This window comes from Gadus chalcogrammus, chromosome 7 (genome assembly GCF_026213295.1).
Source record: "Gadus chalcogrammus isolate NIFS_2021 chromosome 7, NIFS_Gcha_1.0, whole genome shotgun sequence".
NCBI lineage: Eukaryota > Metazoa > Chordata > Actinopteri > Gadiformes > Gadidae > Gadus > Gadus chalcogrammus.
In genome coordinates this window covers 13,163,863-13,181,975 of record NC_079418.1, presented here as the reverse complement: position 1 = coordinate 13,181,975, position 18,113 = coordinate 13,163,863, and the positions used below count along the sequence as shown (strand labels likewise).

The 18,113-nt window shown below is 45.5% G+C and overlaps 2 protein-coding genes across 4 annotated transcripts; one reads left to right on the top strand and one right to left on the bottom strand.

Annotated features, from left to right (window-relative positions):
* Nucleotides 1-95: 95 nt before the first annotated feature.
* On the top strand, nt 96-5,680 carry LOC130385186 (diacylglycerol O-acyltransferase 2-like). 3 transcript variants are annotated; one of them, XM_056593560.1, is made up of 9 exons: nt 96-187; nt 705-827; nt 1,280-1,370; nt 1,590-1,697; nt 1,787-1,857; nt 3,187-3,391; nt 3,555-3,729; nt 3,931-4,115; nt 5,165-5,680. In XM_056593560.1, exons 3-9 carry the CDS (start codon nt 1,289-1,291, stop codon nt 5,317-5,319), a joined length of 981 nt encoding a protein of 326 aa, XP_056449535.1. In that variant the 5' UTR covers nt 96-187; nt 705-827; nt 1,280-1,288; the 3' UTR covers nt 5,320-5,680. The 3 variants fall into 3 exon arrangements, with proteins under 3 accessions (XP_056449535.1, XP_056449534.1, XP_056449533.1); XM_056593559.1 differs by having other exon boundaries at nt 101-191; XM_056593558.1 differs by having other exon boundaries at nt 149-827.
* On the bottom strand, nt 4,720-17,783 carry srrt (serrate RNA effector molecule homolog (Arabidopsis)). Its single transcript, XM_056593567.1, has 21 exons — nt 17,665-17,783; nt 16,739-16,877; nt 16,487-16,618; nt 15,948-16,109; nt 15,343-15,531; nt 13,709-13,878; nt 12,990-13,207; nt 12,640-12,759; nt 12,349-12,538; nt 12,051-12,253; nt 11,701-11,762; nt 11,167-11,245; nt 10,424-10,615; nt 9,838-10,008; nt 9,301-9,454; nt 8,484-8,677; nt 7,971-8,127; nt 7,073-7,156; nt 6,182-6,211; nt 6,040-6,109; nt 4,720-5,912 (listed from the first exon to the last, which is right to left on the bottom strand). The coding sequence occupies exons 2-21, from the start codon at nt 16,855-16,857 to the stop codon at nt 5,837-5,839; spliced, it is 2,772 nt and encodes a 923-aa protein (XP_056449542.1). The 5' UTR covers nt 16,858-16,877; nt 17,665-17,783; the 3' UTR covers nt 4,720-5,836.
* Between the last annotated feature and the right edge of the window lie 330 nt (nt 17,784-18,113).

The window sequence follows — 18,113 nt, the reverse complement described above, 5'->3', positions numbered from 1 at the left end:
CTTATATGCAATATTTTTCGACTGTAATCTAAAAAAAGTTATTGCTACACGCTCATTTTTGTGTTTTTCTCCACCCTTGTGTCACATGACTGGGTCTGCACATGGCCTGTAGAGACAGAAACGCCCCCTACTCTGGAACCCGGAAAGAGAGCAGGACCAGCCCGCTGCCGGGTCTGGGTTTAACATTGTGAGTGAGTCCGCGCTTTATATTTGTATCAGAACTTGTCCCTTGTCAGATTTACAGTGTTTACTTATCACAGTCATTTAACCTTAACCCTATCTACCAGATGATTACCTTCTTTTTTTTAAGATTATAATATTACTTGGATCACTAGATCACTTATACAGATCTTATATGCGACGGAAGATTATGATTATGATTATGCTACGTGTTATAATATTTAACAGTTTAATCCTGATAGGAACAAGTATCGTCATTTACAGTTTTGCACATTTATGCCAGTCATAGTTTTTGAGCAAGCAACTGGGTAGGGCACTTGGAACAAAGGAAGTTATTATTTCCTTTTCTCAGACCATTTGTTGATAGAGAATTTTAAAAAGAAAAATGCTGAAAAGGGAGTCCTTGTGGGTCTGAACATTTTGTAAGCTGTACAACCTAGGACATATTGCGTTGAGGCCTGTGATAGTTACAAACACTTTGTATATGTTTGTCATAATGAGGAATTTATTTGTAAATGCTGAAGAAGGGGCGAGTGGATCGGTTATCAGGAGCTCATTTGATCTGCTCAAAGTGCACACCCTGTCATTGTGCTCAGCCTGCACTTGTGAACTACTGTCCACCGTGATCATCTCAAACGTCCCCTAAGGTAAAGAAAACATATGTCAAGTTGTTTTGTCTTATGAACTGCTCAGTCATAGAAAAGTTATGTTAGTTAATAATTCATAATTTTGTATGCATATGTTTAGCCTTATGTATTCTGTTCTATGTACATGCAGTAGTCCTAGACATTAAGGTGTTCCCAATTATATATATCCACAGACCAATACTTCTTCAAAAATATCTTGAATGATCCACAGGCTGTTTCAGGGAAGAAGTATTGGGATGCAGTATATGTGTTAATTTGATGGTCTTTATTTGAAGCCTTTGTTTCCGACCTTTACCCAAGTCCAGTTCAGTGATGCGCAATGTCATATCAAAGCTGTTATCTTCGTTAAGATAACTCACATTCCCTTTGCACTATTACATTGAACTCGCTTGTAATACAATGCAAGTGAGTAACAAAAACAATATGAGTACTGCTCATTGGATGGCCTGCAGGTTGCCATCATGAAGCAAGAAAAAACTCAGTGGAAACTGTTTCTGGAGACGCTCAGTGCTGCGCAATGGGAGTTCACCTTCGTCCTTCTAGGTGAGCAGTATGTAATCACTTTTAAGGTTATGTTTAGGTTATGCTCAAGTGTAGTTTCTCAAACTATTTCTGGTAAAGAAAATGTAAAGGTTTATGGCAAAGATAAACAATGTTTAATAGGAAAATGTATTTCAGAAACTTGCTCCACTAAATCTTTTAATTTCATTTACCACTTCTCTTTTGTCCCTTATCATGGATGACCTCATCAACAACATCCAGGAGTGACTTGTTTAACCCTGGTGGTGTCGCTCATGTTCACCTCTCTGTGGCCACTCTCGGCTCTCTACTTCGTGTGGCTCGTGAAGGACTGGCATACTCCTGAAAGAGGTTGTGAAGATGTTTCTAATCATGTATACATAATGGCTTTAGAATACGGTGCATCGAAAAGGTGTTCACTACTACGATGTTACCACTAGGGGGCAGAAGAACAGAGTTCGTGAGGAACTGGCGGATATGGGGACACCTCCGAGACTATTTTCCCATCAAGGTATGATGTTGATGCAGATGCAATGACTTTATCTTTCGCTCTTGGATGACTAAACTTAGAGGTTGATTTTAAGACATGTTGACATGACTGCTTAAGTGCACATTGGACACATTCACATAAACAATGTCTAACCACATGATTATTATACATGTTGGAACAGTAATATACAGAGGTGTCAAAAGTATTCACATTCATTACTCAAGTAGAAGTATAGATACTAGCATTTAAAGATACTTCTAATGAAGTTGAAGTATCAACTCAAGCTTTTTACTTAAGTAAAAGTATAAAAGTACTGGTTTCAAAACTACTTAAAGTATTTAAGTAAAAGTAATGCAAGGGGGGAAAAATGCCATTAAGGACAAAAGCTTAGGCCGTGCCACAGGGGCCTATAGATTACAACAGCTTTTTTGCCAAGTATGCCCACACATACAAGGAATTTGGTCTCTGCATTTATCCCATCCGTGAATTAGTGACACACACACACAACACACCTCTATAGCACACTGCCCCACTTCCCCCAAATTTTTTTTTTTCTAAAGGCCATCTAAGGACTATACAACCATTTCAAAAAATTCTTCCAGGTACGGCCAGTGACGTAGAAGGGTTGGCTGGTCTTCTTGGCTACCAACCTCCTCAATGGTGCTTGGTTGGGACATTTCGCTCATCTACGTCTGCTATTTCGTAGCTGGAATGTGCCGCGATTTATGTCATGTCAGAGAATGTACGGGCTCTGGTCATGCGCAGGTGCCATGGATCGCGTATAAACCAATAGGGTGTCAGAATGGTATATGTTTCGATTCTCATCCAACCAATCAAATTCACTCTATCCGATGGCGCGAATAATCTGGATAGGTTTTTTTGTTTGTATTTCTTTGAACGCCGGCAGAATAAAAACAAGCCGAAATTAAATAGGAGTAACAAGGCCATTTTTAAAAAGTATGGAGTAGAAAGTACAGATAAGTGCGTGAAAATTTAAGAAGTAGAAGTAAAAAGTAGGCTGAAAAATAATTACTCCAGTAAAGTATAGATACCCAAAATGTCTACTTAAGTAAGGTAACGAAGTATTTGTACTTTGTTACTTGACACCTCTGGTAATATATAATATTATAGAAATATATACACAAATTAATGCAATTTCCCTGCAATCCCTATTCCGGGGAAACTTGACAATGGGCTTGAATTCCAATGTACAGACATTATTTTGATCTTGATCTTAATTTTGGCCTTTTAGTTCTGCGTGAATGTGTCCATATTTGTCTATATTCAAGCATCTTATGTTAATGGTTCATATGATGATGACTTAAATCCATGTTTTGTGTTGTCATTCAGCTGGTGAAGACAGCCGAGCTGGACCCCAAGAAGAACTACATCTTGGGCATCCACCCGCACGGCATCATGTGTGCAGGAGGCTACACGTGTTTCAGCACCGAGAGCTGTGGTTTCGCCGAGGCCTTCCCCGGGATGCGCTCCAGCCTGGCCGTGCTCGCCGGACTCTTCCGGATACCGCTCTTTAGGGAGTACATCATGAGTGCAGGTATTTGTACCAGAAAAGGCCCTCTCTTCCACACTTGTCCCTGAGCAAGAAACCTAACACACTAACTGCCCCGGACAAGCTGACTGTTGCCTTGCGTGGTTGACAAGATAGTATAGCAACAATACACGTGTAAATAACTTTGTTATTTTTCCTTTCTGACCAGGCCTGCTTTCAGTGAGCAGAGCGAGTCTGACTCATGTCCTTTCCAAGAGTGGTAAAGGCATCGCGCTGTCGATAGTGATAGGTGGCGCTGAAGAGTCCCTGTCCTCCTCTCCCGGGGTCAACACGGTGGTCATGAGGCATCGCAAAGGGTTCGTCAGGATGGCGCTGGAGCACGGGTGAGGTTCAGTTCATTTTAAAGTGTTTATTTTATTTTAAGGTGCACTGTAAATCAAGTCGTTAGTATAGGCTTCAAACTGGGATTAAAAGGGCCCCACAAGGACTTTCTTGAGGGCCCCACAAGGACTTTCTTGAGACATTGAAGCCCCCATAATAACTGAGACGCCCAGTGTAACCAGTCCCTCTCTGCTGGCCCTCAGGGCCGACCTGGTGCCTGTGTACTCGTTTGGGGAGAACGAGTTGTTCCGCCAGGTGATCTTCTCAGAGGGCAGCGTGGGCCGGAGGTTACAGGACCTCTTCAAAAGGCTGATAGGGTTCGCCCCGTGTCTGTTCCTTGGGGACCGCTTTGGCCTGCTTCCCTACCGGACCCCCATCACGTCTGTGGGTGAGTTGAGCACCCGTTACCAGAACCCAATTCATTGTTGGATCATTTAGCCGATTCATTAGGTGAGTGCTGCATGAAGCGCCCAACTATTGTTCTTCTTCGGTTTTATTCTTTCTTTCATATTCTCTACAAACTTCGAGACTCGTACTCCTTCCACAATTTTTCACAAAGATCTTTAAAATGTTCAGATTAGCTTGGAATTTTCACGCTTCAATTCAAATATTTATATATATATTAAACATTTTAAGATATTCTACATTTAAAATATAATTTTTTACAATGCAAGTCAATTGACACACACCATCCAACCCTTCTGACACTTCAGACTTCATAACTTCCCAAACAGACAGAATTTTGATAAAATGTATGCTTTTTTCAGAATCAGTTACCACAAATGCTAACCATTTTTGATGTCAGAGTAGAACAATGTCAGAATTACATATTACATATCTATCTGTACTCACGGTAGAAGCTAAATGCTTGAAAACAAGCTTTAACATCATGCTATCTAAACAAACAATATGCCAAATGAAAGCTGAGACTCAAAGGAGTCCAAAGTTATAAGCCTCATAATTTTGTAAGCTTATTTCGATCCACTAGATGTGGAGGAATAAGGTCAACACGCAGGCACACTCACACACACACATTATCAGAACAGCTCAGCTATCTCAAATGTATTCAAACTTAATCACATTAGCTATTTGTTGAGCTCTTCACTTTGTTTCCAACCAATTGAATTTTTCTTAAATGGTGTGTTTACATTGTTAACTCCATTTCGACTATGTTCAAATCCCTTTACTCGATTTAAGCCATTTAACATTTCTTTAAGCCTTAAAACTTTGTGGATTTACTAAAAACATATTTTCAACCTCACGTTGCACTGTAGCAGTTGCCACATTTTCTGCAGGAAATGCATTTTGAAGTTTCAGTTGATGCTTTCATCCAAGGTGATGAGCCTTGAACTGAGCCCCATCAGGGAACATCAGGGGGTTCTGCCTCTGATTGAAGATCCGGAACCATCAACCACATTTCTATCCCTCTGGTTTCAGTGGGAGCTCCCATCGCTGTGCCGAAGCTTCTGGTCCCTACAGAGGAAGAAGTGGACCACTACCACAACCTTTACATGGAGTCGCTCTCCAAACTGTTCCACGAGCATAAGGTCAGCTGCGGTCTCTCTGAAAGCCACGAGCTGCAGATCATTTAGAGGACTCGCATTGGGTAAACCAGACAGACTTTCTCCACGCTGCCTCGACCATGGGACTACTTCAACGACAGCCCTGCTCTGATCAAGTGAAGGATTTACCCTGTAAAAATAGGTCTTCATAGGCGTCTGGTCTCTCGGTTCATGACAACAGGCATCAGAAATCCTGTGCAACAAACTAGATATTTAAAATAATGCTACAGCTCTGCACATATTGTCGATGCCTTATTTGTGTTGTATTGTTTACGTGGTTCCAATGCAGTATTCATATCTTCAATGTGAATATATGACAATTCACATGTGATTTAAAATATGGGAACAGTGGCAATAAAGTCTTATAATTTGACAAATACATTTTTGTTCATACGTTTTTATTTCTTGAGGAATAACATTAAAGCAGTGGATTACAATAATTTCCATACCTAATTAAGCAAATGATTTTGAGGGGCGGGGCAATAGTGGAAGGAGGAACTGAATAAACACACAAAACGGCAAATTAATGAAAAAGGGATCGATTGGATTAGAAAAACTCTAGGTCTTCGGGTGCGTCCAGGTCCCGGTACTCCACCACGTTGCGCGGGTCGCCCCGGGCCATCCTGCCAGACAGCGAGGACACAACACCAGGGTTGAGAACATCACGCGGCGCCTCTCCTTCTGGGAGTGACCTCTGTGTGGACGGTGGGTGAGGTGGAGCGCGGAGGCGATCCTTACAATGGCTTTTACCTGTTGTTACGGTGCTTCCCGGGGTATCCACCGGGCCCCCGGAAGCCGTCGTAGTTACCCCGGCCCCCGCCTCCTCCTCCTCCTCCACCCCCGCCACCACCACCACCACCCCCACCCCCACCCCCTCCACCTCCCCCCCCACCGTACTGGTTGGGTGGGTACGCAGGGACACCTAGCGGGCAAAGATGATCAACGTTAGAATTCTGGTAGCGCCATGCGTGGTGGGGGTTCTTTGAACAGGTGCATTATAAAATGGAGTAAAAATAGAATAAGATCAAAGTAGTGTCTGCGCAGAGAGGCCAAACAGCACGACAAGCATACAAAGGTTGGCTGTAGAGGGCCCCGAACGGTGGGAAACGTCCTCGAGGGCACAGCTGCAGAAAGGAACGCCGCTACCCCCGTCAGCCTTCTCAGGAGGTAGCTCCTGGTGTGCTGCGTCTGAGGCAGCCGCGGCTGTCTCAGTTCCCCTCAATGGCGATAAGCGCGGTATAAACAGTGCAATGGTTACTAACTTACTACAGATAATAAATAACTAAGGGGTCACGGTGTCTTGGGAACAACATGTCTTATGGGAATTTCCATTACACATAGGTACGAAAGAGGGATTTCTACTCTGCTGAAGCCTGAACGCGACGTGGTAGGGAGAGGCTGTGGTACGATGGCCTTTACAACCGAACCAACCGCTGATGAATGCTGTTGTTCTGTGATTGGACACCAGCTGTATAACTATCCCAAACTATTAAAATTAACATTCAAATATAATAGTATGCAACCTAACATCTACTGTTCATTTTAATTAACACAAACACACATGCTAACACAAATCCTAAATAATTACTAGACCACAACGTGAATAATTTAGTTAAAGCCATCAATGAATCCCCTAAGGAACACTAGAAGGAGCCGCTGGGGTAATGGTCTGTTCATCGTCATCATCAGTCAACCTGTCCAATGGGAGGATGTTGGTAGTGGACCTCCTCATCTGGGTCTAACACCACGGCATATGGAACAGTTTACATCATAACAGGCCTACCTCCAAAGCCCATGAGAGGTGGTCGCGGCTGGCCAAAGCCCATGGGCCCCTGGGGGGGAAACGGCATGTTGGGGCCCATCCCACCTGCAGAACATTGGAGGTCATTAAAGATCCCATATCAGGCTTTTTAGGGTTAATAATTGCTTTTGGGGGTACTACTAGAATAGGGTTGCATGCCTGTATGTTAGAAATACCTTATTATTCTATCACTGGTTATTTCTGCAAAACCAATTTCAGTCTTCCTAAAACGTTTGGTTATGTATCATGTCGATCTAAGAACCCCGTCCCGAGTAGCCCTGTCTATTGCGATTGGTCGAACGCTTTGTGCGCATGTCTGCATTTCACACCCCCGAGAAGTTGTAAACATTGCCGGTAGCCGGAGGGCGGGACTTCTGCCCTTCAGTACTGCTCACTGCCAAGTCTGACGTCACACTAATACAGAAGTATACTTTGAGAGCAAACAAGCTGCTTAATGCACTTAATGAGGGGCGTTCTCATGGGCCCGAATACCCTGGCTCATAATTCGATTTTTCTAGCTTAGCAGACGTAAAACATGTATACATACGTCATTTAACAGTCAAAGGGAATAGTCGAAAAAGCATGATATCCCCCCTTTAAGCAGAGACCGAGCCAAGGCGACTGGGATGAGAGCAAAGTGTACAATCAATATTAGATCAACAAACGCATAAAAATGTTTGAACGCTCCGGTGTCTAGAAAACATAGGAAGAGTGGTTTGAATAGGATCCTGTATATCAACGTTAATTCATAATGCCAGTGCGTTCAAGCAGGATTTTAAATGGACTGGATGAGTAAATAATGAGTGAAGATCCCCCCCAGTTAGTTTCCAATCCCCACAGGCGTTGGTCATGAGGCAGGACGCCAAAGGGCTCTCCTCACCTTGTCCCGGGCCCGGAAGGGGGGGCAGCTTCAGCTCCGGCAGCGAGGGTCTCTTGGCATCCATGAGGAAGTTGTTGAAGAAGGTCACTTCCTTCTTCACTTCCTCGATCTTGTCCCCGTGCTTGTTCAAGATGTGCTTACGCACAAACTCCGGGCCCTGTGCAGTAACGTTAACATTACAACAGTAGTTGTAACAGTAGTTTAATGAGTTCCACATGAACTCATTAAAGTCCTCAATCAACTAGGAACCACACAATTAGCTATAATTGTTAAGCGGGATCATTTCTATTTAAGCATTTTGGACGACAATTTTATCCGAAGAGACGTTCAAATACATGGATAGGCTGCGGATATTGGGGATCTATGCCGGTACCTTTCCTCTGGGAGCCGAGCTGCCTCACCACCCCGTCCCTCTAGCCCCTAACTGCTTAGCGTGCTGCTGACCTGTGTGACCCGTGCCACCGATGTATCCCGCATCGCCCCACAGACACATACACACACACACACACACACCTTGAACTTCTTGCCGCTCAGTGGACACAGCCACTTGTCCTTGCCCAGCTCCTGGGTGTTGGCCGACACAAACTTCTCCACCTCCTGCTCGGGGTCCTTGCGGCCCATCTTGGACGCCTCGTCCTCCGACAGCAGCTCCTTGGAGTTGAACAGCGGTGCCAGCTTCTCCTCCACCATCTTCTGCCACTGGCTCACTGAGAGATGGACGGATGCAGAACCATTTTGTTTAAAACCATTTCACGGTCCATTCACTCATTTAGCTTTCATCCAAAGTGACGTGTCACTTGGAACAGTGAGCTGGTAGGGGGTTTAAAGCGTGCTCTAGGATGCCTGGAAGCCCAATGTCTACCCCAATGTCTCCAGGCCTTCTAGGCCTGGAGACATTGGGGTAGATATTGGGCTGGGTTTGAACCCAGAACCCTTTCGGTTGGGAGGCAAACACTGTCACTATCCCCACCCCAGCTTAAATAGAATCAGAATCTCTTTATTGTCATTGCACAAAGTGCAACGAAATTGGGGTAGAGGCTCTCAAAATAATTGCTTTTTAAAACAAAAACTAAATGAGAAAGGGGTTATTTTTAAAAAATATATATAGAATGTTAAAGAACTCCAACAAATATATATATTTTAAAATGTCAGCCAATTTTAAAGGTCAGATTGGTATGATAATGCAATAATTTATAATTCTGCATTATTTAGAGAAATAACAGCTCTGGGGTAGAAACTGTTTTTAAGCCCATTTGTTTTCTATTCCCAAATAGAGAGTTGGATAAAGGAACCAGCTCCACAAGTGTCGGGGGGGGGGGGCGACACGGACCTTCTCCGTGCGTGATGCGGTTGGGGGGGATGGGTCCGCGCACGTGCACCATGCCGCAGCGGTTTGGCATGTGGTCCTCGCTGGGGTATTCGCACGTGTTGTAGTAGTCGATGGAGTGGACCACGCGCAGGTACAGCAGCAGGCGGTCCAGAACCTGGAGCCAGGGGAGAGGGAACGCTGACGGTTAGCATTGCGTTAAAGCAGCATCAGCTGAAATGCCTTTGTAAAGCACACCCCACCCACCAGGGCCAGCTGAAAGACCTATAGTAGCCATGGCCCTCCCACCATGGCCAGCATTCAGCTCTATAGTAGCCATGGTCCTCCCACCATGGCCAGCATTCAGCTCTATAGTAGCCATGGTCCTCCCACCATGGCCAGCATTCAGCTCTATAGTAGCCATGGTCCTCCCACCATGGCCAGCATTCAGCTCTATAGTAGCCATGGTCCTCCCACCATGGCCAGCATTCAGCTCTATAGTAGCCATGGTCCTCCCACCATGGCCAGTTTAAAGACCTACAGGAGGCATCGTCCACCCACCTTGGCCAGCTTGTCGTCCCTCTCCACGGGGGTCTCGGTGGGGTTGCCCTCCTTGGGGCCCTCGTCAGAGTCCCCTCCGCTCATGCTGCCCAGTAGCTCCTCCTCCTCGGCGCTGACCTCCTCGATCAGGTAGTCTGTGATGTTCTTCATGATGGGGTTCTGCGCTGGCAGCTTGAGAGAGCAGACACGGAAAAACGCTTTGAGTTTGAGTCCGCCACGAGTCCATGCAACCGTCCAAGACACATTCAAACATAAAGGTTGACCTGGTAATGTTAACACTCGGGTAATGTTCATTATTCTTGGTTAGACCTGTGCATGCCATATCAAATGTCCAGCTCGACATGCCATTAAGATCACAATTATTTAAAAGGATAGATTCTAAATCAATTGTGTTCATATTTAGAGGTCTTTCCGACAAATCATTCTGTGTAAGAAATAGGTCTCAAGCCCTTATTACTTGTAAGTAAACGAGGTGTTGGTTTAATTAAATTGGGTGTCCCACCCCGCCGCAGGGAGGTGGATGAGGCCTTGAAGGGCAGAGCTCCAGAGTGGTCCCCACGCTGCCCTTCTCTTATCCCCCTCTCACCTCGCCCGCCTGGCCCTCCTCGTCGGCCTTGTGGCTCCACAGCCCCCCCCTCTCGTCCAGAGCCTGGATGAGCTTGGCGGCCATCTTGATGTCGTTGCGGAGGACCAGCTTGTGCTGCGTGATGCCGTTGATGTTCCTGACGCGCCGCACCAAGTCGCAGTTCACGCCCGGCGCCAGCTCGCAGTCCCGCAGCTACGAGGACCGGGGGGGAGTCGGAAGGAGACCAAAGGGGGACATGAAGAAACCAACGTTTACAAATGACCTCACCGTGGCTCTTTCTGTAGCTCTACCATTACCGTTTGGTCATTTTAGCAGAGCTTGGATCCAAATGGAATCGCAGGAGGCCATTTAGATACCGGTCATGATGGAGCAGGTAGGGTTAAAGGATCCTTCTCCAGGATGCCTACAAGTAGGCATCCAACCCACTCTCTTTCAGCTGGGGGTCGTTATGGCACACTTACATAATGTGCACACTTTGTAATTGGATAAAAGTTTCCCTGCTACTACTTTACGGTTGCCCATTTGGCTCCTATTGCCCTCCTAGTTTTGCCTGGAAGAGGAGATCCGTCCCTCGTGCTCCTGCTCATGTTTCCTTCCCGCTCCCAAGGGGGTCTTTACGGTTTCCTTGCTTGGTGGAGGATTAAGAGGGCGTGTCACCTGATACGGGCCTGGGGAGCCCTGTGAGACCTAACTGGGATCAATAAAGCAGGCTACTCTCAAACAGTCCAGCGGGAGCGTCTTACCCGAATGTTCTGCAGGTTCCAGCAGATCTCCTTGATGTTGACGCTGCGGTCAAAGGTCGCCCAGCAGCGACGGAAGAACCTGGACACATTGGAGTTGGTTTAAGACTTGAATTGTCCAATACTCTCCTTTTCATTAGACGTTGCTGTACTGTAATCAGACTTTTGTGTGGGGTTGAGTGTGGGGACACGATACTTTTATAATACCTGTATCATCAGGTACACTTAAAGTCAACAAGACACAAAGACACAACACAGTACAGTCTTCAGAGGGCGCTGGAGTGTATTTGCCTATGGTTGATTTGTATTTAACTATTCTGTTTGGACTCTCCCATATAGAAAACGATAGCGGACACTGACAAACCGTTCCCAAGGTTGAACCATACGTTCAAACCACACAAAGGATCAAATCTCGGCCAAATTTAGTAATATTGGATAGCATTTTTACAGAATCCCAATAAACTTGGGTGCTCAGAAATAGTATCTGTAGTATCTCCATCCTCACCCCTATGATGGGGGAGGAACCTGGCCACTCACCTGCGCTCAGGGTGGGGGTCCGACAGGCAGATGCGCAAGAAGCCGGGGTATCTCCGGCACAGCTGAGAGAAGGTAAGAAAAATGTCTCTATAAAAGTAGTCATTAATAAAAAAATTATACATTATAATTATTATATTTATCCATTATTAAATAAAGTCTAACCATTATTTTGTGAGGATAGCCAAGAACATATAACAAATGTAGCCATTATAATACATTTATTTGTAATACTGTTTACATGAGAATATTGTCCAAAGGGAAATTCTCATTGAATTAAAGAAAGTTGGCACCGAGTAAGAAACATTTAACATAAAAATAAAACCGAGAGCCTAGCTCATAGAATCACTCACAGAGACGATCTCAGTCTTGGAGATAGTGGGCGCGATGCTCCTCATGAAGAGGGAGCAGGTCTTGTGGAGCGGCCGCGGCCTGGGCGCGTCGTCTTTGGGCTTCTTCTTCTCCTCCCTCTCTTCCTTCACCCTCTCTTCCTTGTCCTCCTCTTCCTCGGGCTCCTCTGGTTTTTTCTCCTCCACTTTCACTTCCTTTGCGTCGTCTGGCAGGAGAAATGAATGTCAGCTTAATGTGAAACGGGATAACCGTCTTCTTACTGGGATCGCATGGGGGGGGGGGGGACTTGGCGGCACTGACCTTTGCCCTCCTCTCCCTCCTCTCCCTCCTCCTCCTTGTTGTTGTTGTTGTTCTTCTTCTTTTCCGGCTCTTCCTTCTCGGCGGGTTTGTCAGAGGACACAGAGTTTGAGTCCGAATCCGAATCGAACTCGCTGTCCGAGGCGCTGGCCTCGTCTTCGCTGTCGCCGCTCCTCTTCCTCTTTCTCCTCGTCTGAACAAAAGCGGAGAACGCCGATATGAATGCACGTCACTCGCCGAGAGTCGGATTGGCCGGTGGGGACGAGGCCCAGCCCAGCAGCAGGACCCACTGACCTTCTTGTTCTCAGGAAGCTCTTTGCTCGGGGACTCCTTCCCCTTCTCCGCCTTCAGTCCGTTGCCCTGTCCGGGCCGGGCCGCTCCGCCCTGCTTGGAGCCGGCTGGATTACTCTCCGCCTGCGGCACAGCCACCCCCCCCCCGTGTTACAGATAGAGTGGTAAGTAACCCCCCCCTGCCAATCCAATTCCCACAACTATTAGGAAATATACGTCTAAAATGTTGTTTGTTACGAGGTGTAAACTGACATCCTATACCCCACAACTTTGCATTCGCCTGCCACGTTTTAACCTCTTCCATAATAGAGCAAGATTCATATTTCAGAACCAGCCCAAGGTCCAAAGCTCACCCTGTTGTTCTGGTCTTTATCTGACGGGGGCTTGCGCTCTCCCTCCCCGACTCTGGGGTCTTCCCTCCTGGAGGACTCTGGCCCCCCCGGACCGGGGGCCGGCCGCTCCCGGTCCCGCTCCCGGTCCCGCTCCCGGTCCCGCTCCCTCTCCTCCTCCTCAAAGGGCAGGTCCAGGATACGGAGGTCGTGGTCGGTGCCTCCCTCCATCTTGATCACGGCTGCAGGGAGGCAGAGAAGGGAGACGCAGGGTATATGAACGAGGCCTTCATCAGGGACGGGACGGATGGGGTACGGGGATCTGTCAGTGGACTCAAATCAATCTGGAAGAATTGCCAAAAACTATCAAAACGATCGCATAAAAGGCAAAAATACCCACCAGCTTCTGCTTGTAGGTTGTTCAGAGCATAATTAAATAATTATAGTACAATAAGTTACAATCGATCATCAATGTAATTAAAATAATAAAATAATAATAATGTGACTTGCTATGCTGATATATAAAAAAAAACAATAATAATCTAAAAAAAATCTATGCAATAAAAATAAGTATTAATAGTATAAGTGTTACGTTTGTCCGGCGAAACAGGAGCTACGCTGGAAGCATTCAAGCCTCGGGTGTTCAAGTTCATCTTAAAAGGTCCCAGGGCACTATGAGTCACTATGAGTCACTATGAGTTGTATTTGTTGTTTAACTCCTCAGGCTGTCGGCCACACCACACCTGCGTCCAGGACCTTGGTGATCGCCTGCGCGCGGTCGATGTCCAGCGACACGTTGTCCAGCCAGCTGTTCTCCATGAGGAACAGGAAGACGTTGAGGCGGTTCTGCAGGGAGCCGCGGGACTCCACCGCCAGCCGCTCCATCTCGACAGGGTGGTACTTAGAGCGGAACCTAGGGGCCAGGTGACGGAGGGGGCGGGGGAGGGAAATACCAAACAAAAAGAAAGGGGGGGGGGGGGGGGGTGTAGGGAGTGGATGAGGGAGGGGGGAATGGAGGATGGAATGGATGGGAGGTACACATTAAATGTCTGCTTGTTGTTCCCACACTGCCAATGTCATCAAAAGGAGAAACAGAACTATTGATTTTCATAGATTAGAATCATTCAGCCAATCTAGGTATTTTATTGGGGAATATTTATATCTGCTTGTGTTAAGAATAATTATGTTTATTTGATTTATATATCCATTCAAATTAAGGTGGTCCTTAAGTGAGGATGGATACTGCCTCACTGCCTTTATGAGAGAGCCTCTCGGTAGCTCACCAGAGACGGCTAACATGATGCATTGCATAAGAATCATTCGAACATTTTACAAAGTCAGAATTTTGACAGAAAGAATTAAAAACAACAACAACCATTGAGTGGACTAAATTTACCTTCGGGTCTCCCAGTTTAATAACAAATAAATACCAAGAGTGGTCTCTTCTGTGAAAGTGTGCTCCACTTCACGGCCCTGGTGTGACTGTACACACTCATACTCTGTTTTTGGGGGATTGGTTTACTGATCCGAATGTAAAAAGACAATGGAGAGAGGGGTGAGGGGGGAGCAAAGGTCAAAACCATGAAACGGACCAAAAATAAAAATGGCAGCTCCATGCGTGCGTTGTCGTCTGTGCTTCACTGTCTGTCTAAGAGCCCTGGTACTGTGTGTCTAAGTGCGGCTGCATTGTGCGCAGCGCGTGCCCTGGCTGACTAAGCGACGCAATCCCGCGCGGTTGTGTTTCCACTTTTTCTTTATCGCCGAAAAACAAAAACAAAAAGAGCGCGACACTTGTCCACGTTGAGGAAGTGGACGTCGAGCGGAGGGAGGAAGGATTGGTTATGACACAACAGAACAGAAGACAGTAAAAACATGATCTTTGGCATTTTCACAAGTATGCAGCACTTCAATCTAGGGATAACATCAGAGCACTAATCAAGCAAGGAAATGTGTATTTATTTTCTTAATGATTGCCAAGTTACAAAAAAAACTTGTTTGTAATGTGTACAAATGTAAATAATGTTTCCATGTGATTTGTTGGGACAAATGTTAGGTCCTTCCTATAACGACTTCAAGCTCAATATTAGCATTGTGGTGGCTCAGTGGGACGTCACATAACCAATTTGAAATAAAGATAAAAGGTGAAAAGCTAACTAATTGCCCATGGACCACTGGGCCCATTAGAGCCCATAGATAAACGAGAGGACCTTTTAATAACTTGTCACTCTTTTGAGGGCACAATGTCCTCCAATATCAAGTGCTGGGATAAACCGATCACAGATGTAGAGACATACAACAAGGATACTATAAAAACTAGTAACCTATCGGCCTGCACTATGAGCATATAATACGCAGTAAAAGGCATTGGGTCCCGTACCACTCTTCATCTTTGTGCGTCAGAAAGAAGTCCTGCATCTGCTGCCGGCGGTAGTCGATCTTGTACTCGTTGTAGTGCTTGACGGCGTCAGTCTCATCCACTGAGTCGTCCAGTGACACCAGGAACTCCTTGAAGCTCTTCATAATGGGAGGGGGAGGGCCCAGGTCCATGTCATGGATGTTGCCTAGCCTAGGAACCAAGGACACACAGGAATGTACAGTTCAGCCTCGGAACCCCAGGCACACAAAAACATATGTTTTAAATTACTATATATATCATTACGAATAAAAGAAAATGAGAACATTTGAAAAACATATGAAAAACATTTGGCTGAATATTTCTTGGTTATATCTAGCGTTAGCATCACAGTAAGCGTTGTGATGCTACAGCCAAAGGGACGTGCCCACCCAGAGTTTAATATAGCCTGTGTAACATTTTCAGATTAGGGAAAAGGTTTACATTATTGACCCTACAGGGTTTCTCTAAAATAAAAAAAATAAAAAAATTTAAATAAAAAAATCATATTAGGATTGTGCTGTTGGGACTTCAAAAAGCGGGCCACATGCAGGTCACATTCAGCATAGCAGGTCACACAGCTTGGTTACCTTGCTTGGATAGGGATGCCATGATGAGGCTGCATCAGGTGCAGGTCTGGGTGGCCCCAGTGCTGTGGAGGGGCATAGCTTGGCCCCCCACCGCCTCCACCGCCACCACCACCGTATCCCAGGTCATAGCCCCCATGGTAGTGGTCCCCACCATGGTCATCCCTGCACATAGAGACCGGAGCTTTGAATCAAGAATACATTGGATGCGTAATCACTGTACTCATTTAAAACAAGAATACACTGGATCTTGATTACTCTTTTGAAACAAGAATATAGGGGACATGTATTGGTCCTTCAAAACAAGATTACAGTGGAAGTAGGATATACCACCACCACCACGCTTTTGGATAAAGATCAGCAGCGTGAATTCAGATACATATACAGGGAGAAGTTTATCTTGCTCAAGGACGCTTACAGGTTAGGCTGCATACTTTGGGGATCCATCCTGTTAGCTTCTGGCTGGGATGGGAATTGTACCTCCTAGCCTCTAGACTACACTCCCCGCTCCCGTCGGGTATGGGGGACAAATTAATCCTTACCAGTCTCTCCTCATGCGTTTCTGCTGTGGGTTGATATCATGCCTTGGAGGGGTGAACCTCTCACGACGACCTCGGTCATAATCCCGATACTCTGCCCGACTTCGCCGTTCCCTGCTGCCTCGGTCCCATTCTCTGACACACAAGAAAGGTTGGGTTACACACCATACACCGGCCGTCTTTCCACAATGTTCTGTTTATTCAGGGATCCTTGTGCAGTGTCTGGGATCGATTGCTTCACCATTTGTAGTTTACCTGTCATTCCAATCATCCCGACGCCTGTCTTCTCTCTCTCTTGAACGATCAAAGTCACTCCGTTCCCGCCTAAACTTATCTCTCCTCCGGCGATCGTATTCGTCATCGCTGTCACCCATCTCCACGGGAGGCAGGATAGCTTAGCAACATGGAGGTATGATTAATTAGTCTCATTCTGACATTAGGCATTCCAAAGGGGATTACACATATTATTATTCTAGTGATTCCTATTATTATGTTGTTTTGGTTTTTAACTTAAATGCCAGGTCAGTTTTCTTAACAGTAGCTTTGAGTCTGATCATTGAGGGGGCAGCTAGTCTATTAATAGCGAGAAGGGGATGATCAGGCGTTTTCTAGGTTGGACTGAGACCAAGGCTGACCACAAAATAAATATCAATGCTCCAACAGTTGTATAGGTAAATTACACATATACCCCAGGAACAAAAGCCAAACATAATAAATATAGTTTAATTGGGGATAGGGTGATTCAATTAAATAATATATTTTAATGCAGCAATTATAACAGGTGTAACGTTAGTGTAGCGCGAGTAGGTCGGATGTGAGACTGCTCTTCAAACTAACAAGCCAACTTGTTTGCAGTTGTAAATGCGCAAAGAACTGCTATCGTACTCAATCACGACTCTGGGAGATAATAATTTCAGAGAGGGTGCCGCGCTGGAACGGTTACCCAAATGATAACACTACGACAAGGCACCAGATGCAATTGGCTTTGGTTTCACTGGTTTACTACTAGAACTTGGAGGACCACCTAGCTAACGTTAGCCTACAAGCTAGCGACTAGCTGCAGACATCATCCATTAAAATAAAACCGCTATCTTTAAGATAATTATAACATTGAATTGTGCCGTGGCGAAATACACATATTACTGTAGCAAACGGTTAGCAACTTCAAAAGCTTTAAATACCTGTTACTTGTACGATTTTCGTCTGACCCCCCCTTTCTTCTTTTATCTTCTGCTCAGCTCTTCGTATCGTACAATGATGACGTCATACTCAGTCGACTACACATCCTCCCCTCGTGCCACAGGGCCCTGAAGGGGCCTCAGCACCATGCTCCAAGAATTAGTATTTTCCCCCTCAATTGGCCAAATAATGTGACATATGCAAGTAATTGGCTTTATATTAACAACACATACACAGAGCAGTGTGCAGTACAATGTAACTCATAGGGCTAGTGGCACTGGTATAATTATAAGCCTACCTGAATTAGTCTGAAATATACATGAAGGTATAATTGTGGGTTTGAAGGTTTGATTATACATAATTTGCATGATCACCAATGATAACGTAAAACGGATGGATGGTCTAAGTATGTAGCCATTGTAAGACGTGGTAGTGTAGCTGGTATTATTTA